General features: G+C 36.8%; 1 protein-coding gene across 12 annotated transcripts in view; it reads left to right on the forward strand.

Moving 5' to 3' along the window:
• The first annotated feature begins 11,999 nt into the window (after positions 1-11,999).
• The window catches only part of dmd (dystrophin), a 2,654,580-nt gene continuing 2,643,913 nt past the window's right edge, over positions 12,000-22,666 (forward strand). For 4 of the 12 annotated variants that reach the window (XM_039745193.1, XM_039745197.1, XM_039745202.1 and 1 more), the window contains exon 1: positions 12,001-12,462. In XM_039745193.1, coding sequence (XP_039601127.1) covers positions 12,381-12,462 — 82 coding nt within the window. In that variant the 5' untranslated portion in view covers positions 12,001-12,380. Of the gene's footprint in view, positions 12,463-22,666 lie in introns of all 12 variants that reach the window. The other 8 variants (XM_039745200.1, XM_039745201.1, XM_039745195.1 and 5 more) reach the window with 4 other exon arrangements.

Below are 22,666 nucleotides of genomic sequence, written 5' to 3' on the forward strand. Positions count from 1 at the left end.
GAAAATAGAGCCTTTAAAACCGATGGGAGGCTGAGTATATGTTTACTGAACCCGTGTGTCTCATTTGTGGAGCTAATGTGGCTGTAATTACAGAATTTAATCTAAGACGGCACTATGAGACAAAACATCAGGGTAACCTGAATGCAATGCAGAAGATACAGAAAGCAGAAGAATTAAATAAGAATCTGACACTTCAGCGGACGTTTTTACCCGTGCACAATCACAAAGTGATTTCAAGTGAAGCTGCTTTTATGGGAGACACAAATGCAACTTGCCCCACTTTCCCTGTTGCCAAGTAATGTTAAACCAAGTCGTCACTACGGTGTTCCCAAATACGCACTTTGCTGATAAACTGAGCGCACTGAGTTTGCACGGCGCTTTGGTGACTTTGAAGAACAAAAAAAGTCCGTCTACATGCGGCTCGAACCTTGTGCATGTTTGGTAGCACATATCTGTGTGAGAAGCTCTTCTCAGTGATAAAGACTAACAAAACAGCACACAGGAGTCGCCTCACTGATGAGCACCTGCAATCCATCCTGAGAATCTCCACAACACAGAACCTCACACCAAACAGAAACGAACTGTGGCCAAAAAGATGCCAGGCGTCCAGCTCTAAAATGACATATGAGCAAAGACAACTGAATGATTTGATTTGTTATTGCTGAAAGGAACACATTTTATTTATATTTCCAGGTTTTGTTATGCAGCATGTTCATATTTGAATTTGTATAATTTTGACAGGATATATTTTTATGGAGAGCAAAATCTTTTGGGATATTTAAAATCTAAGTTTATTTTTATATAAAATTACATAAGAGTAAAGAAATTTGAATGTTTGTTCTTTTAACGCTTACTTTATTTCTAACTTGTATAATTTAGACAGGATATATTTTTATGGAGAGCAAAATATTATAAGTTGTTTAAGGTTTGAGTTGATTTATTCAGGAATAATATTCCTGTCTGTTTTTACCATTCCTACCAAAGATATTTCTGTCGACTAAATAAAAATTCCTTCTATTTAAAATTTAATTCATAATATCCATGCAGACTTGCACGTAAGAGCGGGGTCATCCGTTTTAACAAACAGCATATTGCACTGATACTGAAATAGCTGTGTGTGTATATATGTAGATATGTATGTATATGTATATATATGTTTATATATGTGTGTGTATGTATCTATGTGTGTATGTATATGTATGTGTATATGTGTATATGTATAGATATGTATTATATATGTGTGTGTATATATATGTGTATAGATATGTATATATATATGTTTATGTGTGTGTGTGTCTATATATATATATTTATTTATATATATATATATATATATATATATGACAGCAACACTCATCACTCACAACAGTGACAAAACAATTACATTGACAATCATGTTACGTTATTTTCAAAATGTTTCCTTTTCTTTTCATTGCTTCTTTAACACACTACTTCTCCAGTAAGCACGGGTAATTTGCTAGTATATATATATATTTATATATAGTAAAAGGCACTATATAGCGCCCTACCCGGCACAGACTTACGCAGAGGCAAGTGTAAAACAAATAGGCTTTTGTTTTTCTTCGGCCATGGGCGCACATCTTCCCCGTGTCCCACAGGCCCAACACAGTCCCAAAGCACTTTATACAGAGCTCAAACAACCCTTCCTGGCAGCACCACTCCTCCCAGGCAACCTCGTCCTCTTCCTCCCGATTCTGGCCACTAATGAAGGGAGGCTGGCCCGTTTTATAGCCCACCCGGAAGTGTTCCAGGTGCTTGACCACCTGGTCCTGATTGCACCTCCGGGTGGGGCTGATAACTCTTCCAGCTGGGTTGTTGGCTCTCGGCAGCACCCCCTAGCGACCACCCCATCTCCCACCCAGGCTGTGGAGGACTCCATGTCCCATGGAGCCACGTGGGAGACTGGAAAACGAACAACGGCCAGGGAGGCTTTCACCAAGCGTCCCGGAGGAGGTATTGAGCTGTCCATGGTGGCTCCCCCGGAACATAGTATGCAGCAGGGGCGTCCCGGCTGTCTGTCACAATATATAATTTTTAATTTAGGTAGATCATTTCGACCTGCTCATTTTAGAAATAGCTTGCAAGCCAAAAAAGTGTGGGCACCCCTGAAATAGAGTATAGTGTACAATGTTTTGAAATGTAAACATCTTCTATTGACAAGCATTGATGAATTTGTGAATTTGCTTATCTTAAAATAGAAAATATTCTGCTGATTTCAGTCATGGATTATTTTACTGTTTCAAATTTACTTTAAAAGTGGCCACTTCCACATGTGTAATTTTTAGATTTTCCATTTTTACTTGTTTGACAGCTGCTTCTGGTAGCAAAACGGATCCACAGTACAAATTAGTCAAATGCCAGGTTAAGCGCATGCAAGCCACTTATACACAAGCTCACTTCTCCTGCTGTTTGAATTATGTTAACTGAAAAGGTAAAAAAAAAAGAATGCAATAGGAAAGGAATCATGTGTCACACTGTAAGCATGGAGTTAACCAATATGTACTTAGTATTTGCAGTATATTACACTGAAAACAACCTCATGACTCTAAAAATTATAATGATTCAGTATTTTTGTGATGCTAAAATCTCTCTATTATAATAAAAAAGTCTTGGGATGAGACGAGGCTAATCCTGTCATGAGACGTGACTTTTTGAAGAGGCTCTTCTGCGAGATGGATATTTTTACCATGAGATTCTTTCAAGTCGCACCATACTTACAACTATTTTCTAACAAGACTACGGTCATCAGGTACATTCCGGCACTTAAACCGGGACAGACACCAATCCATTAAAGGGTTTACTTATGAACACACACACATACACACTTACGAAGATCCAGTCAGAAATCACCCATTCATCTAAACATGGCAGCGAGAAACGATGAAGTCAAATGAATTAACGTGAAAATTGTCGATTGGATACACGGCAAATTGATTAAATGCGTATCAATAGACTATGTTGAAGCAGTTGGTGGTAATCGTGCGGAAGATGAAAACATCAATTTACAATATCCCATAGAATATCTACAAGCGTTAACACCATCCAGCCTTCCACTGGCCGAATTACTATTGAAAGAAGGATGTATCGTAATGTTATTGCATAATTTATGTATGACTGATGTACTATGCAAGGAAACAAGATTAGTTGGTTGAACAATTCTAACATGTAAAATTTGAACAGGCGACAAGAAAGGTAATGTAGTACATATTCCGTGAATAACATTAGACAGAAAGGAAATCTTGATATACCATTCGTATTAAAACGTTTACAATTTCCCATTAGATCAGCTTTTGCTATGACAATTAACAAATCACAGGGACAAACATTCGAAAAAGTAATTTTATTTATTAGAGAGAAAGAAGCGATATTCACTCACAGGCAGTTATACGTTGCGTTGTCACAATGTAAATCCAAACACAGAATCAAAATTCAATGCGATCATGAAGAAAAGTTAGTTCCAGATATTGTTTTAACTGAAGTTTTAAAGTAAAAGTGAAAATACTGCATATGTAACAAATTAAATATAAATTGTATATCTGGTTAACTAAACCCGGGGGTTGGCGAGTGACCTTCACTCTATCATGGGTCAAAGCATCCAACAGATTTTAAATCTTCTGGTAGTGGTAATTTCAAGTAAAGTTAGTCATAGACCCTCCAAAACTAACAACAGAACAATAGGACATTTTTACATCCCTTAAATTGGAATTTGATGTCTATGAATGCAATTGAACTATCACAAGCCTATCTGGGTTACATTTTTAACTACACAGCATTGTAAATTACTCTCAAAAACCATGCATTAAATTTAGTTTACTAACTAATTTAATTGCATTCTTTTATTTCTTATTTTTCAGAGAACATTGTTACAAACATGATTAATAAACATAAATATAATAACTGGCTCTGTGATGAAGTAACTAAAAAATGTTAATGCACAAAATATCAAATCAGTTAACTACGTCCTTAAAAGCACATAAATGTTGAATCATGCATGTTCAGCTCATGGAACATGAATTGAACTTCTGGACCAGTCAATGTCCATACAGCTTGTGTGTTTTCTTCCATATCCTAAATATACTGCTCAAAAGAATTAAAGGAACACTTTTTAATCAGAGTATAGCATAAAGTCAATGAAACTTATGGGATATTAATCTGGTCAGTTAAGTAGCAGAGGGGGTTGTTAATCAGTTTCAGCTGCTGTGGTGTTAATGAAATTAACAACAGATGCACTAGAGGGGCAACAATGAGATGACCCCCAAAACAGGAATGGTTTAACAGGTGGAGGCCACTGACATTTTTCCCTCCTCATCTTTTCTGACTGTTTCTTCACTAGTTTTGCATTTGGCTACAGTCAGTGTCACTACTGGTAGCATGAGGCTATACCTGGACCCTACAGAGGTTGCACAGGTATTCCAACTTCTCCAGGATGGCACATCAATACGTGTCATTGCCAGAAGGTTTGCTGTGTCTCCCTGCACAGTCTCAAGGGCATGGAGGAGATTCTAGGAGACAAGCAGTTACTCTAGGAGAGCTGGAGAGGGCCATAGAAGGTCCATAACCCATCAGCAGGACCAGTATCTGCTCCTTTGGGCAAGGAGGAACAGGATGAGCACTGCCAGAGCCCTACAAAATGACCTCCAGCAGGCCACTGGTGTGAATGTCTCTGACCAAACAACCAGAAATACTTCATGAGGGTGACCCAAGGGCCCCATGTCCTCTAATGGGCCCTGAGCTCACTGCCCAGCAGCATGCAGCTCGATTGGCATTCGCCATAGAATACCAGAATTGGCAGATGCACCACTGGTGCCCTGTGCGTTTTACAGATGAGAGCAGGTTCACCCTGAGCACGTGACAGAAGTGAAAGGGTCTGGAGAAGCCATGGAGAACATTATGCTGCCTGTAACATCATTCAGCATGAGCAGTTTGGTGGTGGGTTAATGATTGTCTGGGGAGGCATATCCATGGAGGGTCACACAGACCACTACAGGCTTGACAAAGGCACCTTGGCTGCCATTAGGTATCAGGATGAAATCCTTGGACCCATTGTCAGACCCTATGCTGGTACAGTGGCTCCTGGTGCACGACAATTCCTGGCCTCATGTGGTGAGAGTATGCAGGCAGATCCTGGAGGATGAAGGAATTGATACCATTGACTGGCCACCACACTTTCCTGACCTAAATCCAATAGAACACCTCTGGGACATTATGTTTTGGTCCATCCAATGCCACCAGGTTGCACCTCAGACTGTCCAGGAGCTCAGTGATGCCCTGGTCCAGATCTGGGAGGAGATCTCCCACAACACCATCTGTCATCTCATTAGAAGCATGCACCGATGTTGTCAGGCATGTATACAAGAACACAGGGGCCATACAAAGTGCTGCGCACAATTTTGAGTTGCTGCAATTCAATTTTGGCAAAATGGACTAGCCTGCCACATAATTTTTTCACTCTGATTTTTGGGGCGTCTTTGAATTCAGGGCTCTGTAGGTTGATCATTTTCATTTCCATCAAACGATGTGGCATCCTTTCGTTCCTAACACATTACCCAGTCTATATCAGTATAGATATCCAGGAGGATTTTTTTCCCATTGAGATCTGATGTGTTTTCAAAGTGTTCCTTTAATTTTTTTGAGCAGTTTATATACTGAATGTGCAAGTCAAATTAGCAAGTATTTGTGAACTTGTGAATTTGGCTGTTTGAAAAAACATGACACATTATATATACAGTATGTACATGTGTATACTGTAGATGGCTGTGCTACCTATCTAAGATTGGTTGAAATCTAAGTAATCAATGTAGACCACAACATTAACATTTGCAGTGCACCATCTATTGTAATGTATTTGGTAATTTATGTAGTAATAAAATACATTGCATTTGTCATTCCACTAAATGGAACATCACAAACATGTGTAGTAATAAATGCATTACTACAAACGATTGTAATGTTCCATCTCCCGGAATGGAAAATACAATGCATACAGTATGTCTCAGTTATATGCCATTTGGTATGGGATTTGTAAAATCAATGTTAATGTTTGTGATGAGCCATCTGTTGGAATGACAAAGGCACAGCTGCTGGATAGACACACAGGCACTTATTCTTTTAAGATGGATATATACAAAGTGGTTCCTGTGGTTGTCTCCACATTGAAGGATAAGATTGGTATTTTTAAAGTCAAAGTTATTACTTCACAGTCATTAGTATATATTAATTTGCTACATTGATTTGTGTTCTAAGGTGAAATATTTTTTATAAATTGAAAATAATGCCTAGCCTATTCCTGCATTTTCAAATGAAGGTGATGGGTCATGGTCCAAATGTAAAAAACAACCCAAGTGTATTATCGAGTGTTGATCCATCTTTTGAGATTGCACACATATTGCAAAACAGCATATGCATGTTGTTTTAGACAAGAAAAAATGCAAAAAGCAAAATGTTTGCTTGAGAGTCAGCCATTTCTAAAGGTGATTTGCTTATAGGGCAATCTTTCTGCCCCAGGGTTGTGGTTTCACTGTGAAAAATGTTCTCCATACGCTGTTATTGATATTATTGAATGCAGATGCCCAAATGGGAATTGCTGTTTCTGTTCTGTAGATAAAAAGACAATAATCACTCATAATACCTAAAGATTGTTGTAGACATGGCAAATCCCTTCCTTTTAATGATTTTCCCTAACTGCAGTGGCCTCTTTCAGATGGATGATGTGCCCTGCCACAATGTAAAAATTGTTCACCGATGGCTGAGGAAAATTACAAAGAGTTCAAGGTGTTGACTTAGCCTCCAAATTCTCCAGATCTCAATTTAATCGAAGATGATTGCGATCTGCTGGAAAAACAAGCCTGATCCATGGAGGCCCCACCTTGCAACTTACAGGACTTAAAGGATGTGCTGCCAATGTGCCAGGTACCACGGATCACTTTCTGAGGTCTAGTGGAGTCCATGCCTTAATAGGTCAGAGCTGATCTGATGGCAAAAGGGAGACCTTCACAGTATTAGGCACATGATCTTAATGTTGTTGCTGATGGGTGTAGAATACAAATTTGCAATACAAATTTGCATTTTGCCCACTCAACAAACATTGGAAATGTATGATTTTCCATTTTGTTTCTGCATTTAGTTGTTCTGCCAAAGGATGGAGAAACGTCAGGCTAAAAATTTGAATTAGAAAAGTGACTGGCAGAGAGTAGTGAAGCTTCAACAGTGACAAAGGTATTCAGGTGAAAGTAGTGAGAATTTCCTGCACATGTTCTGTTTCAATGTTTTGGTTCTATCATATTTGTGTTTTCTGTAAAGGAGACACCGATAACTCATTGAAACAGCATATTCGCAAGTGCTCCTGCAAAATGCACAATTCAGTGAAAAAGTGAAACAAGGAAACCCTTGTGACCATACGCCATAAGGCGCCAATAACATTATAAATCACATGGAAAAAAGTACTCAGAACACAATGCAGTGATAATTACAGTAGATGAGTTTGTCAGAGTTTACTCCATTATTTTTAGACTAGTTCTTTGTGTGCCATCTGTTGTGATTCTTATGTGAGCGTACATTAGACATATTGTAAAGCTTGGGTCACAATGTTGCATAGGACAGCATAGAAGGGTTTCCAAGGAGCAGAAACTTTCTTGCAGTTCTGACAGATACAAACACAAGAACCTTTCAAAAGCAGTCCAGCCACACAACAGCTATCAAATGTGATGCCTCGGCCCCAACTCCTGGTCAAAAAAACACAAAGTCTTCTTCTTCAAGGGGGTACAGCAGCTCAGAAGCAGCGACCGGAGCAGAGGGAGTCTGGGGGAAGAGTGGACAGGAGAGTGAGGACTTAGGGTGGCAGGACCTTTTAAATATTTGAAGCCCTTCATGAGGGGCATGTCACGCAGCGAGCCAGCAGCTGATCCTGCAAAGAGGAGGTGTAAGAGTGTGTTTTGTTTTCCATTGAAATACTGTTTAAGAGGGAGTTTCTGAAGAGCAGCCGTGTCCACCTGCAGCCTAGGTCACAATATATAAATAAAAGACCTGTGTGTATGTATGGTGCAGTCCACTCTGCTCATGCTAAATCCACAGGCACTAGATGGTACATGCATACACCTCACTTCTCACAACAAAAGACCTGTGAGCAGCAAATGCTGCCGCACTACAATGATATTGTGATAAGGACAAAGATGAAGAGACACAATATATGGTATCGCCAGTGTCTTCTTACAAAAACCAGTAGGGGTTTCCAGCTCCAGGGAAGATAATCCCAAAGATATGTTTGGCTGTTCTAGTCTTTTTAAGTACAGTGCAGCTTCATGTCATAGTGATTAGCACTACTGTTTCACATCTCCAGAGGCGTGGGTTTCATTCTCAGCCATAGGAATGTCTTTGTGGAGCTTGATCATTGTCATTGTGTTTATATGGACTTTGTCAAAGAATTACACTTTCTTCTCATATCATTTTAGAAACAGAACAGTATTTTCATTTTAATGGTATATTGACCATAATAAGAATATTATGATAATATTTTGTCATTCTGCATGGATTAATCATATGTTGTGTCTTCACTGTTGGACTAAGCATGGGAAAGGTGCTATATAAATAGATGTATTATTATTATTATTTTAACATTATGCTCCATGATAGCGCTGAGCAGTCATAGTGAGAAGATCTTGGGAAACACAGAGAAGCATGGTGGCGTAGTGATTATCACTGGTGCCTTACAGCTCATGTCACATTTTTAGCGACAATAGTCCAGCATAGCTGTCAGATACTTTCCTTGCAGTCAGGGACACTTAGTTGACCACCGCACCATTATTATCCAGGCAGACTAGTTCAGGTTTTCCTTATCCATTGACTTCAGTGTGTTTTGCCAAGTTTGCCAAAATTCCTGAACATTTCCACATCCTATGAGGCGAATTCATCTGGGTTCGTTCATCACTAGTTTGTTCATCACTAGTGCTGACTCTTGCCTTGGGGCCACTGCCACCAGAACTGACTGCAATTACAAATGGATGGATTATTTATTGTATTGTAAATAAGAAAACCAGTAGGGGTTTCCAGCTCTCCATGTTCACGAATATAGTAAAACTGCTAGGGAGTCTTTGGGTTGTTTTTTGTCCCGAAGACCACACACAGCTAGTATATAAAGTATATATTTATATGCTGTATATGTGTGTGAATGTGTATGTGTGTGTGTATATATAAATATATATATTGATTCAGTGTTCTAGATATACTGTATAAATATATTGAATATACTGTATATATTGATGGTTTATTGGGTCTATCTTGGTTATCAATGGGTAAGTGTTGTGCTGCATAATGTTGCAATGCTTAGCACTGCTATCTTGCAGATCCAGTAACCAATCAATTCTCTTAAAGCTACACTCTGTGTGGAGTTATCAGGTTTTCCTTATTTCCTCATGTGATTGCTCCAGGGAAGCTAATCCCAAAGATATGTTTGGCTGTTCTAGTCTTTTTAAGTACAGTGCAGCTTCATGTCATAGTGATTAGCACTACTGTTTCACATCTCCAGAGGCGTGGGTTTAATTCTCAGCCCTAGGAATGTCTTTGTGGAGCTTGATCATTGTCATTGTGTTTATATGGACTTTGTCAAAGAATTACACTTTCTTCTCATATCATTTTAGAAACAGAACAATTTGGATGAGAACAGGTCATTCAGTCCAACAAAACCCATCATTTCCATTCATCTAATTTCTCTGAAATGATGTCACTTTGAGTTGAGTTGTATATGTTCCTAGAGCAGTACTGTGTTTGTGCCACACTACTTTATAACTTATTCAGTGTATGTTTATATATAATATGTATAGTGCTGACTAGAGTTGATTGTCAAAATTTGACAAAGTGTCTCTTGAATGAAGTTGCACAGTTTGCCAGTGACCTTGTTTGCCAATTTTTTTCCTAAAAAATTCATTGGGCAACCAGCTTAGACAGACTTTATTTTTTCTAGCATCCCATGCTGCTTTGTGAGAACATCATGACATCACAGAACTGTAGCAGCCATGGTGGATGGGGATGTTACTACCCAATCTGCGCTTACCCGCCTGATTTGCACATGAATAATGTATGACATATACAACTATGCATGATGTTACTGCTGATTGGCACTTCACCTTTATTTGCACTCTGCATGTATTTAAAAAAAATTAAAAAAAACAGTATTTTCATTTTAATGGTATATTGACCATAATAAGAATATTATGATAATATTTTGTCATTCTGCATGGATTAATCATATGTTGTGTCTTCACTGTTGGATTAAGCATGGGAAAGGTGCTATATAAATAGATGTATTATTATTATTATTTTAACATTATGCTCCATGATAGCGCTGAGCAGTCATAGTGAGAAGATCTTGGGAAACACAGAGAAGCATGGTGGCGTAGTGATTATCACTGGTGCCTTACAGCTCAGGTCACATTTTTAGCGACAATAGTCCAGCATAGCTGTCAGATACTTTCCTTGCAGTCAGGGACACTTAGTTGACCACCGCACCATTATTATCCAGGCAGACTAGTTCAGGTTTTCCTTATCCATTGACTTCAGTGTGTTTTGCCAAGTTTGCCAAAATTCCTGAACATTTCCACATCCTATGAGGCGAATTCAGCTGGGTTCGTTCATCACTAGTTTGTTCATCACTAGTGCTAACTCTTGCCTTGGGGGCCACTGCCACCAGAACTGACTGCAATTACAAATGGATGGATTATTTATTGTATTGTAAATAAGAATAAATATTTTATTATAGCTGTTGATTGCCCACACTGTTATCTGTTCTTGGCTAATTGACCTCTTTTTATTGTTTTATTATTTACTTAAGTTTTTATCTTCTAACTCACTAGCCACCATTCTGATCCTGACAGTCCAGCTCCACTTATCAAATCTTCCTATTAATCTTCACATACAGTAGGTAAATTCATTTTTGTAAGTTTTTCCATTTATTTATTTAGTTGTCTTTAATTACATATATTGTGTTTGACTGATTTTTTATTGCACTTTTAAACATTTTGCTTTAAACTGCTTCGTTCTGCGCTGATGCATAACTTGAAAGATGTTTGTAAAATAAAGATTTATGGGGAAGCCATACATACGCACTGTCAATTTCGACATTAGTTACATGGAGGCGTGAGAAGTTCAGAAGCGCAGTTACGGACCCAGTTTCACAGGATAACAACTTATTGGGGGTTATAAGGATCCAATCAGTAATATTTAAGAAAGAAAGAACATTGCTTATTGTTTTAGTTATTTCGTTTTTGGCAATCCTCTTACACTCGTGACAGATAATAATAATAATAATAATAATAATAATAATAATAATAATAATAATAGGCCTAATAATAATAATAGCGTTTTTGCGTCATCGTTGACAATCTCAGCTACCTTTAACCATAAACAACCTCTATCAAAGTACTTCAGAAAACATCATTCTGTTTTCTCATCAAGTAAAATGTAATAATAATAATAATAATAATAATAATAATAATAATAATAATAATAATAATAGGTTCGAGACTTTTTGGATAGGGTCCGCTCTGTTGGAGACGCATTCCGCTGCTCCTTGTCGCCAGGCTAAACGATCTCCTTTTTCCGCTATACGTATAGATGCGTAGAGTCTTCCAGGGCGAGTAGGAGGGAAGCGAGCGCTGCCAGGCACGCAGGAGCTGTAAATAAAATCGCTGCCCAAGATGGGTGAAAACGTTTGTGTTAAAATAACCTGCGAGCCGCAGCAGCTGTGCGGAAGAGAGTGTTGTCGACTAGCTGACACACACACGCTCACCCACCCACACGGCACTCGCGCACGTTATCTCGTTGCGACCCGTTTTATTGCAGGCAGTATTTGCAGATGAGGGGAGGGAAAAGGGAGGAATGGGTGAGTTACTGAATCATTAATGTACGGGGCTGTTAGTTCAGTAAATCTGGCACGCGTTTGAAATATCAGCATCGATCTCCTCGGAAATAAAAGTTTCCTTACTTTTAAAGTTGATGTTGATGTATTGCGTGTCAGACTACCCATCCCTTCTCTGCTTACACGTTCCTGTCTTTATCCATACTCTATTTAAAGGAACGAATGGACCCGCACCTGTTTTTAGCGATCGGGTGTCTTTTGACAGTTTCTTTAGCACTCCCCCTTTTTTAATGTATGTCACCCTCGTCTGTTTCAGTGTCCCTCCGGGTGGACTGCACATAAGTGTTAAGCTAAAGCTTGACTATTTTCCTTGAATTTACGCCTCACCTTTTATGTTCTTTTTGTTTTGGACGTCCATCAGCATTTGATCCACTTGATACACAACATAAAGTCAATCGGATTTACTTAACCATTTTCTGTCAGCGGATTTGCTACTAAATAGAACTTTACCATGGCTGAAGCAGGACGTCCCGATGAACAGAGAAGCGACTCGGCAGGAGACGAGTTCAATGAAATTATAAGGACGAGATCCGGTAAGGCTGATGAGTTTTAAGCGTAACAAAACGAGAGTCGCCGATGTTATGGGCTCCTCTGTAGCGGAAAACTAAGCAAATGTATCTGAGGCAACCAGCTGGTCTGAGGCAATCCTCCAGTCACGAATGGATTAACCCTCAGATGGCTCGAACAAAAAGTCAGGAGCTTCAGTTTGGTTTAAAGAAAATGGAAAAGTGCAGGTTTCATTTGCAACGGCTTTCATTGGGATAAATGTTATTATATAAAAGGATTTATTATGTGATCTAGTAAATGGTTTCATCGTAGTGGAAAATCTTATAGGATTTTACTATAAAGCCCATCATTTTTTGTTTTGTTTTTGTTTTTTCTGCCTTGTTGGAAAGCCTGAAAAATGTTGCTTTTCTCTGGCGGATGGTTTACTATACACTATGAAATGATTTCTATTCCACTTATTTTTAAAAATGCTGAAAACCTTGTATTGGATTTCATACGAGATATTTTCACCAGGATATATTAAACCTACACCTCACAGAAGTCATTTTTATAGCATGTGCTTTTATAAACGGGTCTATTAATAGGGCGCTGTTTCCAATGGCAAATGTTGTGTCTGATCCCGTTCCAGTAACAGAATTCTAACTTTTAAGACGTTTCCGAATGCCTTATAACTGTTTAGATCCTTTCCAAGTACTTTCAGGTCACTTGTGATCCATGTTTCAGGGTTTAATGGAAAAAGGAGTTGACCTGAATAGTCGGGCTTTTCCTGTGAGTGGCAGCATCCTTGTGAAAGGCTGAACTGTGTGATGAGTAAAGGCAAACTGTCAGGTTCATTTAAACTTAGTGTAAATCTCTAATGTGAAGTTTCACTTCCCTTGAGCTGGAGTTCAGTTATCTTTCAAGATACACTGCAATGGAAGAAGGTCCACTTTTAAAACAGTTCTGCATTGTCTAACATAAGCAGTTTTAACTTACTTTTTATTCAATGCAATTTCACATTTAATACAGATAAAACCTTCAGTTAAACGTTTTTACACTCAAGAAAGAATTATAAGCAAATACAGTAATGTCAATTACTGTAAATTGACTATTCCTGGTTAAATGCAATATGTCATTATTAAGCTCTATTGTTTTTAGCTGGAAACTAATTTGCTGAACAAAATGGAGTATACCATTAAAAACTATTGAAACGTAACTTAATTATAAAATTGACTACTTAGCAGTTTGAAATTCAACGTCTCTTTGATGAAAAAGCAAATATGTGTTATTTGTCTCTTGCCCAATATAAATCAAACTCCTCTAAATATAATTTTTAATAGACGGAAATTTCATTAGAAGGAAGCAATGGTTTTAATCTGCCTTTATTTTGTCATATTAATTTTTGCCTTATCTATAAATTACAAGGCAGAATGTGGCAATTTCTTCATACAGAGTCATTTAGTAAAAATATTCTAAGACGCCCTCTTACCTGAAAACCCACATATGTAATGAAAAGAGTCACAAACACACTACTATCATTACACAGCAGAAAGCATTCGTGGCTTGTAAGCGATAGAATTATCTTCCAGATTTCAGTGTTTACTCACAGCTTCATCACCTTGTTTTTCCCAATGGGCCCTGAGAGACTCCCGTGTATTCTACCCATGCATTCTCTCTCTTGTTTGTTGCTTTGTGCTGCTCTCTGCTGTCAAGTGTCTTTCACTTAACTTACCACAGCTGTTTGTGACTAATTGCCCAATGTGCTACATATGGCAAATTGTAACCAGTTGACTCAAGAAAAAAATAGATGAACGGTAATCCCACAGTGAGAATTGAAAAGAAGGTTTCGAAACATCATGACTGCACTTTCTAGCTTAAAACTGTATTTTTAAATTTAGTTTACAGTACAGATTTAGCTTTAAACTTTTTCTTTTTGTCCATTTCAGTAATGTAACGTTAGTCTATTGTATAGTTACTGCATTAAAAGAGAGGGCAAGGTAATCAGTAACAACACGGTGTGTACCATTTATATTCTTCCAAAGTGTGGCTTTGTCTTCCCATCCTTAGGTTGTTCAAAATACTGTATGAGCTGAATTAGAGATGTAAAAACTGTCTGTTTCTGGGGGACCAAAAGATGACATAAGGAGAGTCTCAAAATGGTTAAGTGTGCCCTTCATACAAAGTTAGTAATTCAGCTGGAAGCTTTAGCTAGCTTCTACTGAACCTTAGGTGGTAAGGGGCAAAATTAAGACACTCATTACAAAGAAGTGATGCTGTTTGGTCTCACTCACTCACACACACACACACACACACAGACACACCCTTACAAATAAAAGTGCCAGAGTAGTTCTACAGAGCAACTCTACGGGGAAACCATTTTTGGTTTTCAAAAGACCTATCCGCATGAAGTTTCCAGAAAGAACCTTAATTTATTTATATTCATAATTGACTCCACACAGCAAATAACCATAAATACTGTACATGTTAATAGATTTGTGAAATACCACATAGGTTATGATTTTGAATTGACTCTTGCTGCATACTTCCAGTGACACAGGCTATGGTCAAGTTTCCTTAATTTGGCAGTGTCTTGCTAGGTTGCCTACCATACATTAAATATTTAATTTTTTTCTGCATATTAGGAAGTTTTTCAAAGCACAAACAACCAAATTCATATGCAAAGAAACAGTGCTTTGTCAAGTGATAGTTCTACAAGGAACCATACAACCTTGAAAAAAGGCATTCAGTGCCACTAAAAGACATTTTTTAAGAGTGTGGATTAAAAAGAAAAGAGCGTGGTTTGCTGCACAGTGCATATACAGTACGATAGACTACGATATCTGAAAATGCTCTGTGATCAGAAGGCACTAGAAGTTATGTATGGAGGAAATTGCATACAGGGAATTTTTTCCTGTGAGTTTATTCTAAATTTGAGAATCCAACAAAATTAAAGTGACATTATTTTCATAAATCTGCTTACTCCAGTTAAATATTAAATTAATTACTCAAGAATACCAGTAGAAATTAAAGGAACATCCTTTTTAATATGGAAGTTATGTAAACTTTCACACAGAAATTTTGTGGCAATGTGAAACAAACTATCATGTCATGTGTTAAGGTTACAAAGGTACTTTGCACTTCTTTTTTTTTAATCCTCAGATCCCTAACTTTGTCTTATTTTTTTGTCTTTTCCATTTCTACCAAGTAATTTATACTCAGGTAAAATCTTGTATCTTCAGGGGTGTCATTCTCAAGTGCAGTCACAATTGATTTGAGTGGACTATTTAAGACCCTCGACCTCCCCAACAAGTTGCTGAGAATTTCCAAGCTTAGTTGCTGTTGCTCTTTGATCTTTGTTCCCCATTGTTTTATTTATGTTGTGTTCAGTTTTGGTCTCAATATTACAAAAAAAAAAAAAAAGAAGTGCTACAGAAAGTCCAGAGAAGAGTGACTAGGCTGAGCCTAGGACTAAGATGTATGAGATAAAAGGAGTTGAGCCTTTTCAGTATAAGCAAACAGAGATTAATTGGGGACATGACTGAAGTGTTTAAAATTATGAAAGGAATTAGTACAGTGGGTCCCAGTTATTACTTTAAAATACATTTCACAACAAAAGCATGAGGACATGGTTGGAAACTTGTTAAGAAAAGATTTTGTACAAAGGTTAGAATGTTGTTCTTAACACAAATAGATGACATTAATACATTACCAAGTAGTGCAGTGGAATTAAGGTCTTTAGGGACCTTAAAATCAAGATGATTTTTTGAACAATCTCATTGTATTGATGTTGTTATCACAATATTTCTAATGTTTTAATGTTATTATGATTTCTAGCTTGGCTCAAATTTCCTAAAGATTTTCATTACAGTTTTGTGTAGAGTTTTCTCTTAGAAATATATTGCTTTGGATTGATTGTTTGGCTTCCATGTTTTTTCATATTTTGTTTGTGGATTTCTCCTTAGTTTTCCTTTTGCGACCTTTAATTGTTTGTATTTTGTAAACTTTGTATTGCTATTTAGCATTAATAATGACTCATTTTTATTTTCTTTGTTTCCAAATCACTTTAGAATAAATATTTCTTTTTCATTTAGGTTATTGTTTTTTTGCTTCTGTACTTGGTATTTTATTATTATTATTATTTTGTACTTGGCTTAAAATTCCTGATTTTGTTAATTTATTGATCTGATTTTTCTTAATTTCTTTGTGGAACTTAATTATTTTCTTTATTCAATTAATAGAGGTTTATTCAATTGATTTAATGTTTAATAAAACCTTAGTAGTTTTTCATTTTTGGCCTTTCCTTTAGCTGGGGGTAAAAACTAACATTGTGTGGTTGAAAATAGAAAAGTTTATAAGGTTTTTTTATTTGGACGAGCTATTGAGGCAACTTACCTTACCAATCAAACTTGATGAATATCAAGCTGAATATTCTCATTTGTCAAATGACTTATATTTTTATATTAAACAGAGTATCATGCTATTGGAACAGGTTATTTTAGCAAAATTTGACTCTTGAAAACTTGTCCAAATGGAGGAACAGGCACAAAATGAAACTTGTTTTAATCTGAATAGAAATGAAGGTCATCAGAGACTTTTTCTTTACGTAAGACAGACATAGCTAGAGAGAACTGGAGAAAGTCTACTGTAAGAAAAGTATACACTTTAAGAAAAAAGACATTAAGAAAGTGTGGCCCCAGTTAGCAGAAAAATCTGTTTAATTTCCTTTAGCAAAGGTTATTGTTAAATGTTTGAAAGAAAATGTAATGCTTGATTGTCTACTGTACTGTATCTTCCGACATATTGGTTCATTAAAAGAAGTTGACTTTTTGTTTCAGTGCAGTATTAAATAACTTTAGAAGAGGTAAAGTTGGAATTTGTGAGGAAGTGATGTCATTGGTCTTCTACAGACGAAAAAGGGTCATATAGTGTGCAAACAAGCTGTTATGAGTGACACTTGTTTATGCACTTTTTTTCCATTACCCACTTTCAAAGTCACTGAATTAATATTTCCCATGTATTTGGTATTATATTATTTTGCCTTCACCTTCAATGCAATTTTCAGTTACATGGGTGTCTCCATTTTCTACAGGTTTATATCTGGGTCGTTATAGCAGTTGCTATGGAGTGATGTCCGAGGCTGTACACCTCATGACTTTACAGATAATTACATAGTAAAGATGGTGACCACAGCTTTATCTGAGTTTGTGGATAATCTAATAAATTCTTAACGTTTCACTTGTAAATTGTTTCTTGAGTGTCTTTTTGATTAATACTTCTGCTCTGCTTTTTGATCTCATTCTTCAGTTCTGATTTTGGTTTTAATGTTAGTATTTTGAAATCTGGGTACCAGGCTTAGGCTACAGTTGACTTCTGTTAATCTCCTGATCCTCTTTCTTTGCCTTTGTGGTGTGCCTTTTCATCATTGACAGAACATATATATTCATTCCCTCCATGCACCTGTGAAATATTTCTCCATAAGAGACGTACCAGCCTCAATCATGTGATAACACATACGTACTATATACATTATATAATATGTAAAAATACTTATGACACAAATACAGTATACATGATGTGTGCTTTTGTAACTTCCTTGCTTTCACTATTAGATAATGTAGCTCCCTTACGTTTTAATGAGCCCTTATACAGCATGTACGTGGAAAATATGTTTTCTTACCCCTGCTCATTCAGTGCATCAATTTTCTTGACACTCATAATACTTACTTGATCAGTTAATTTAAACTATATTTAACATTCGTACTTCTCTTTTTTGCCTTAAATTTCCAGTTTGACTTTTTTATTTCTCTTGAAGGTATTTGGCACATTTACACTATGTTTTAACTTAAATCGTATGGTATTGTTTTGTACTCTGCTACTTTCTATTTTAGAAATATTGTTTATATATTACCCTAATTTGTGTGAAAACCTGGCAAGCCAATAGGCTTACAATAAAAACTATTTTTCTGGCACAGAAATGAAACAAAAAAGTGTATGGCAACAATCAAAAAAGAAAAGAGTTTTGTTTCGGAGCAGACAGCAAGGGATGGTCTCCCGCTTTTTGGAAAATCAGAAATTGAAAAATGAAAACACATTTGTGCTTAGAAGGGAGAATTATAATGAAAGAAAAGATGTCCAGAATATTTGGGCATTGTAGAGAAAGAACTGTGTGCTTGACAAGACACTGTCACAAAAGCCACAAAAAGCCATAGCAAGATTTGGGGCAGCCACCCGTATATTTGGTGTCCTGGATGCAAATTGAAGTTTTAAATGATAGCACTGCTGTGCACAAAACCGAGTCCAAAACAGAACTGAGGGAAATAGGTAAAAGGTGCAGGCTTTTAAAGGGGAAGACAGGAAGTGAGATCAAAGGGGTCTGTCTCATGAAAGTCTTCAGCCATAGGTTCGAGCTCGGACGTGACATCACAGGGGCCTGAGCCGGCAAGGTCTTCTTCCATAGGCTCGGTCCCGGAAGTGATGTCAAGAGGGCCAGGTGGAATCTCCCGTGAATGGTCTGCAGGAAAGGGAGAAAAAGAGTCAGTGCACTCTGCTACATCCTGGTATGACTTGGAACTGCCCTTACTCAAGCCCTTTCGCTGCCTCCCATGCGCACGTGTGTGACAACACCCAACAAAAACAAAAATGTCCAAAAAACCCATGTTTTTGGCACGGATTCAAAAAAGAAGAATCTTTTAGTTAAGAAAAGGATTGTTTCCCTCTGTGAAGAAATGATGAGAAAGTGTATGTGAGTAGGAAACTTGATACTAGGCATATCTAGAGATTGGATTGAAAAAGTGTGTTCATAGCAAACATCTTCAATATTTACAATTGAAAAAGTTTCAGGGTGTTCCAGTGATTGTCACTGGAAAGGGTAAAATGGGTAGTGACCTATAGAGGACACTAAGGAACTCACGCAGGATGATGTAAGGTCCTAAAACAAATCTCATTCTGATTTGTGCTACGTTACAATGTTTACACAGGGTGCTAGAGAAATTAATAATATTAAGAATCCTAAGAATTATCCATGGAGAGTAAAATGTACTGTAAAGGTAAAGGCAACAACTAGCTGTTGGAAAGGAGTTCCCCAGTTCATTCAAAGGCAGCAGGGACATATTGGGAAACACAGGGTATTAGGTGGATGCATCTATCTTTAGATGTTTAGCTGCCTGAAGTAGTTCCTGTTGTTACCCTGATAGTGGACTCTGGTTGGCATTATAAAGCTACCCCTCTGTCACTACTTTGGTGGCTTAGGAGTTGGAAGTGGACTCAGAGGCAACATGTTGAACGATGGGAGAAAGAAAGGGAGTATGGTATTTGGAGGAAAGTAAGAATGGAGAGACTCTTTGTACATACAGGAAAGAGGACAAACCATCCTACATGGCAATAGTACACCATCTGAATAGGAAGGTCCAGGGATACAGAATGCTTTATCGTTTTGTGTTTCCTTTGTACTTCTTGTGTTCTGTTTTTGCTATTGCCAGTCCATCATCTTAAATCTCCATTCTACTTATACTGTGGCCTTTCTGTTGCTGATTTGAGTTTGAGAAGAGCTTGAGTTCACATAAGCTTAGCTTTAACCAAAATGTCCCCTTCATGTCTCCTATATTTTCCATTATATGTGCTTCCTGTGACTACTATAAAGTAGATAGCAGTTAATATTAAGAAGCCAAAATCAATCCAGCATGCCAACATACTTTTTAAAACATCTGCAAAACATCCATGATCCATAAGGAAATCTGTAGTAAGCCTCTCATCGAATGATATATACATCAGAAATGTTAACCATGTCAATAATGATTTAAAATTTTCAAGCATCCAGTGAGGATTCAAGCAGTCAGCATCTTCAGTATGAAACACAACGTGATCATTTTACTTCTACCTAAGATAAAATAAAGTCCCCAGCTATATATTATTTAATGGAAAATGATCAAGTCCAGTAAAAACAGAAGAACTTAAAGCAATGGTGGACCTTAAAAGATAAGATAAGAGTATAACTTTGTAGTGAAGATGCAATGAAAAGGGTGAGAGTTGCATCATTATAGGGTCTGAAAGTGAACAGAAGTGTGAAATGAAAATTAGCTTAGGGTGATGCTTCACCTATGACTTCTTCGTAAAATACAGCATCTTCAATAAAAAAAGAGCCCCAATGTTTCCTATTCCATTTAACTCCAAATACTGTTTATACATGCACAATATCAATTACCAGAGGGTGCTTTCATAAAACAATTATCAGCAGAAACAAACTAACTGAAAATATGAATTAAGGGAAAAAAAAGAACTTGTAACCTGTAATATGGTTAAACATGTTCCTCCAAACAAAAACATCAGCCAGTAATAAAAAATGTGTCTTTATCTATCTGTTCTGTAGTAAATACAGAAGACTGCTTGCTTTAAACAACTGTTAATTTTTAAGCCCAAATAATATTTTGTTTGTTTTATTATCTGGTTCATTTTTTATTGGCTAACTAGAAATATTACAATATGCAAGCATTCAAGGCAACTCAGGCCACTTCTTCAAGTAAGATGTACATTGATGTTGATCACATCTTGCCTGAAGAAGGGGCCTGAGTTGCCTCAGAAGCTTGCAAATTGTAATCTTTCTAGTTAGCCAATAAAAGGTGTCATTTTGCTTGAATTCTCACTACATCCGTAATGGCTAAAATGGTACAACACCCTAGTACTGCAATCATCTGGTTCATAAATTAATTCTCCGTTGTTCTTTCTTCATTTTCCTCTCCCCGAGTCTGTCTAACAAGAAAATCAATATTTTGATTCTGCTTTATTCATTTAGTCTCTACTTATCTATAAAAACAACTAACAATCTCATGTCAATATCTATAAAAACAAATAACAGTAGCATATTTATGTCAAGATTTTAAAAACAGAGACATTGAACGCAAAACTTAATTACTTCCATTTGGAAGGCATTTGTCATGGTAAATATTACTGTGCCAGTTTTCAAAAAGTTGATTATTAGAATCAAAATCCAGAGAAAGTAGCACTGAGACTCAATTTTCCATGGCTCTTTAAATACATAGTTTCAATTTCACTAACAATAGTTTCAAAAAGTCATCTTTCTCTTACCACATTAGTCAGAAAAAAATAGTAACCCAATTTTTAGAAAATATTTGACAAAATAATTAAAGTCCTTGACTTGGGAAAAACCTCCGAAACATTGGTATATATAGTATGGCGCATATGATTTTGGACATCAGAAGCATTGATTTATCCTTTATAATTGCCCTGCTTATGGCTTCTGTCTATACACAGTAAAACTTTTGTTTTGAAATCATTACAGAGCCATCAAAACAATTTCATGTTGACATGACACTTTGTGAAAGCCTTATGAATTTACAATGATGACATTGTACAAGTAGAATATTCAAAGAATGATGATTTTTGTTATTTGTTTTCTTTACAATTGCTATAATTTATCAACTGTCTGAATAGGATTCTTACATTTACCTGAATAGTCAGTTAGAAGAGGAGAGAAACCTTATGTCTGATGAAAGAATCATGAACGCTTTAAGAAACTAGAGTAACATGCATGGGTGAAACACAAAATGAAGACTACGGTTTTGTTCTGACTTTTGAAAGTTCTGGAGGCATTACAATTTTTGAAAATAACTAAGAAAAATGAACACAAAATAAACAATAAAATCTTCTTGGATGCAACTTTCTTTTCTAGTAATTACCCTTATTAAAACACCCCTTGCAAATCTTATAAAAACAAAATTTTTCATTGGCCAGAGCAGCATTTTGAAAAAGTCATCACAGTAATTTATATTATCAATTGTTTTCTCTACATTAGAGATTTTACTTAAAGTGAATAAAATGTATTTCCATCCATCCATCCTCCAACCTGCTATAGCCTAACTACAGGGTCACGGGGTCTGCTGGAGCCAATCCCAGCCAACACAGGGCGCAAGGCAGGAAACAAACCCCGGGCAGGGCGCCAGGGCAATAAAATGTATTTGAAAGCTGCAAACAGTATTCATTAAGACCATAAGATTAAAAAAATGTTAATTTATTATCAATGGCTTTTAGCTTGGCACACACAGCTGTCTGACACGTTCAGACCTCATTTTGTTTGGACAATTTTAAAACTTAAACTAACACTAAAGCAAGTTTCATAACAATTGGTACACCAATGAGAGTAAATTCTATGGTTGCAAAGACTACCCAGAAAGAAAATTCCAAGGAATGTTACATCATTGTATGTGTTCTGACATTATTTTTTATGACCCATGGTAC

The sequence above is a fragment of the Polypterus senegalus genome, chromosome 2 (assembly GCF_016835505.1).
Source record: "Polypterus senegalus isolate Bchr_013 chromosome 2, ASM1683550v1, whole genome shotgun sequence".
Lineage (NCBI taxonomy): Eukaryota > Metazoa > Chordata > Cladistia > Polypteriformes > Polypteridae > Polypterus > Polypterus senegalus.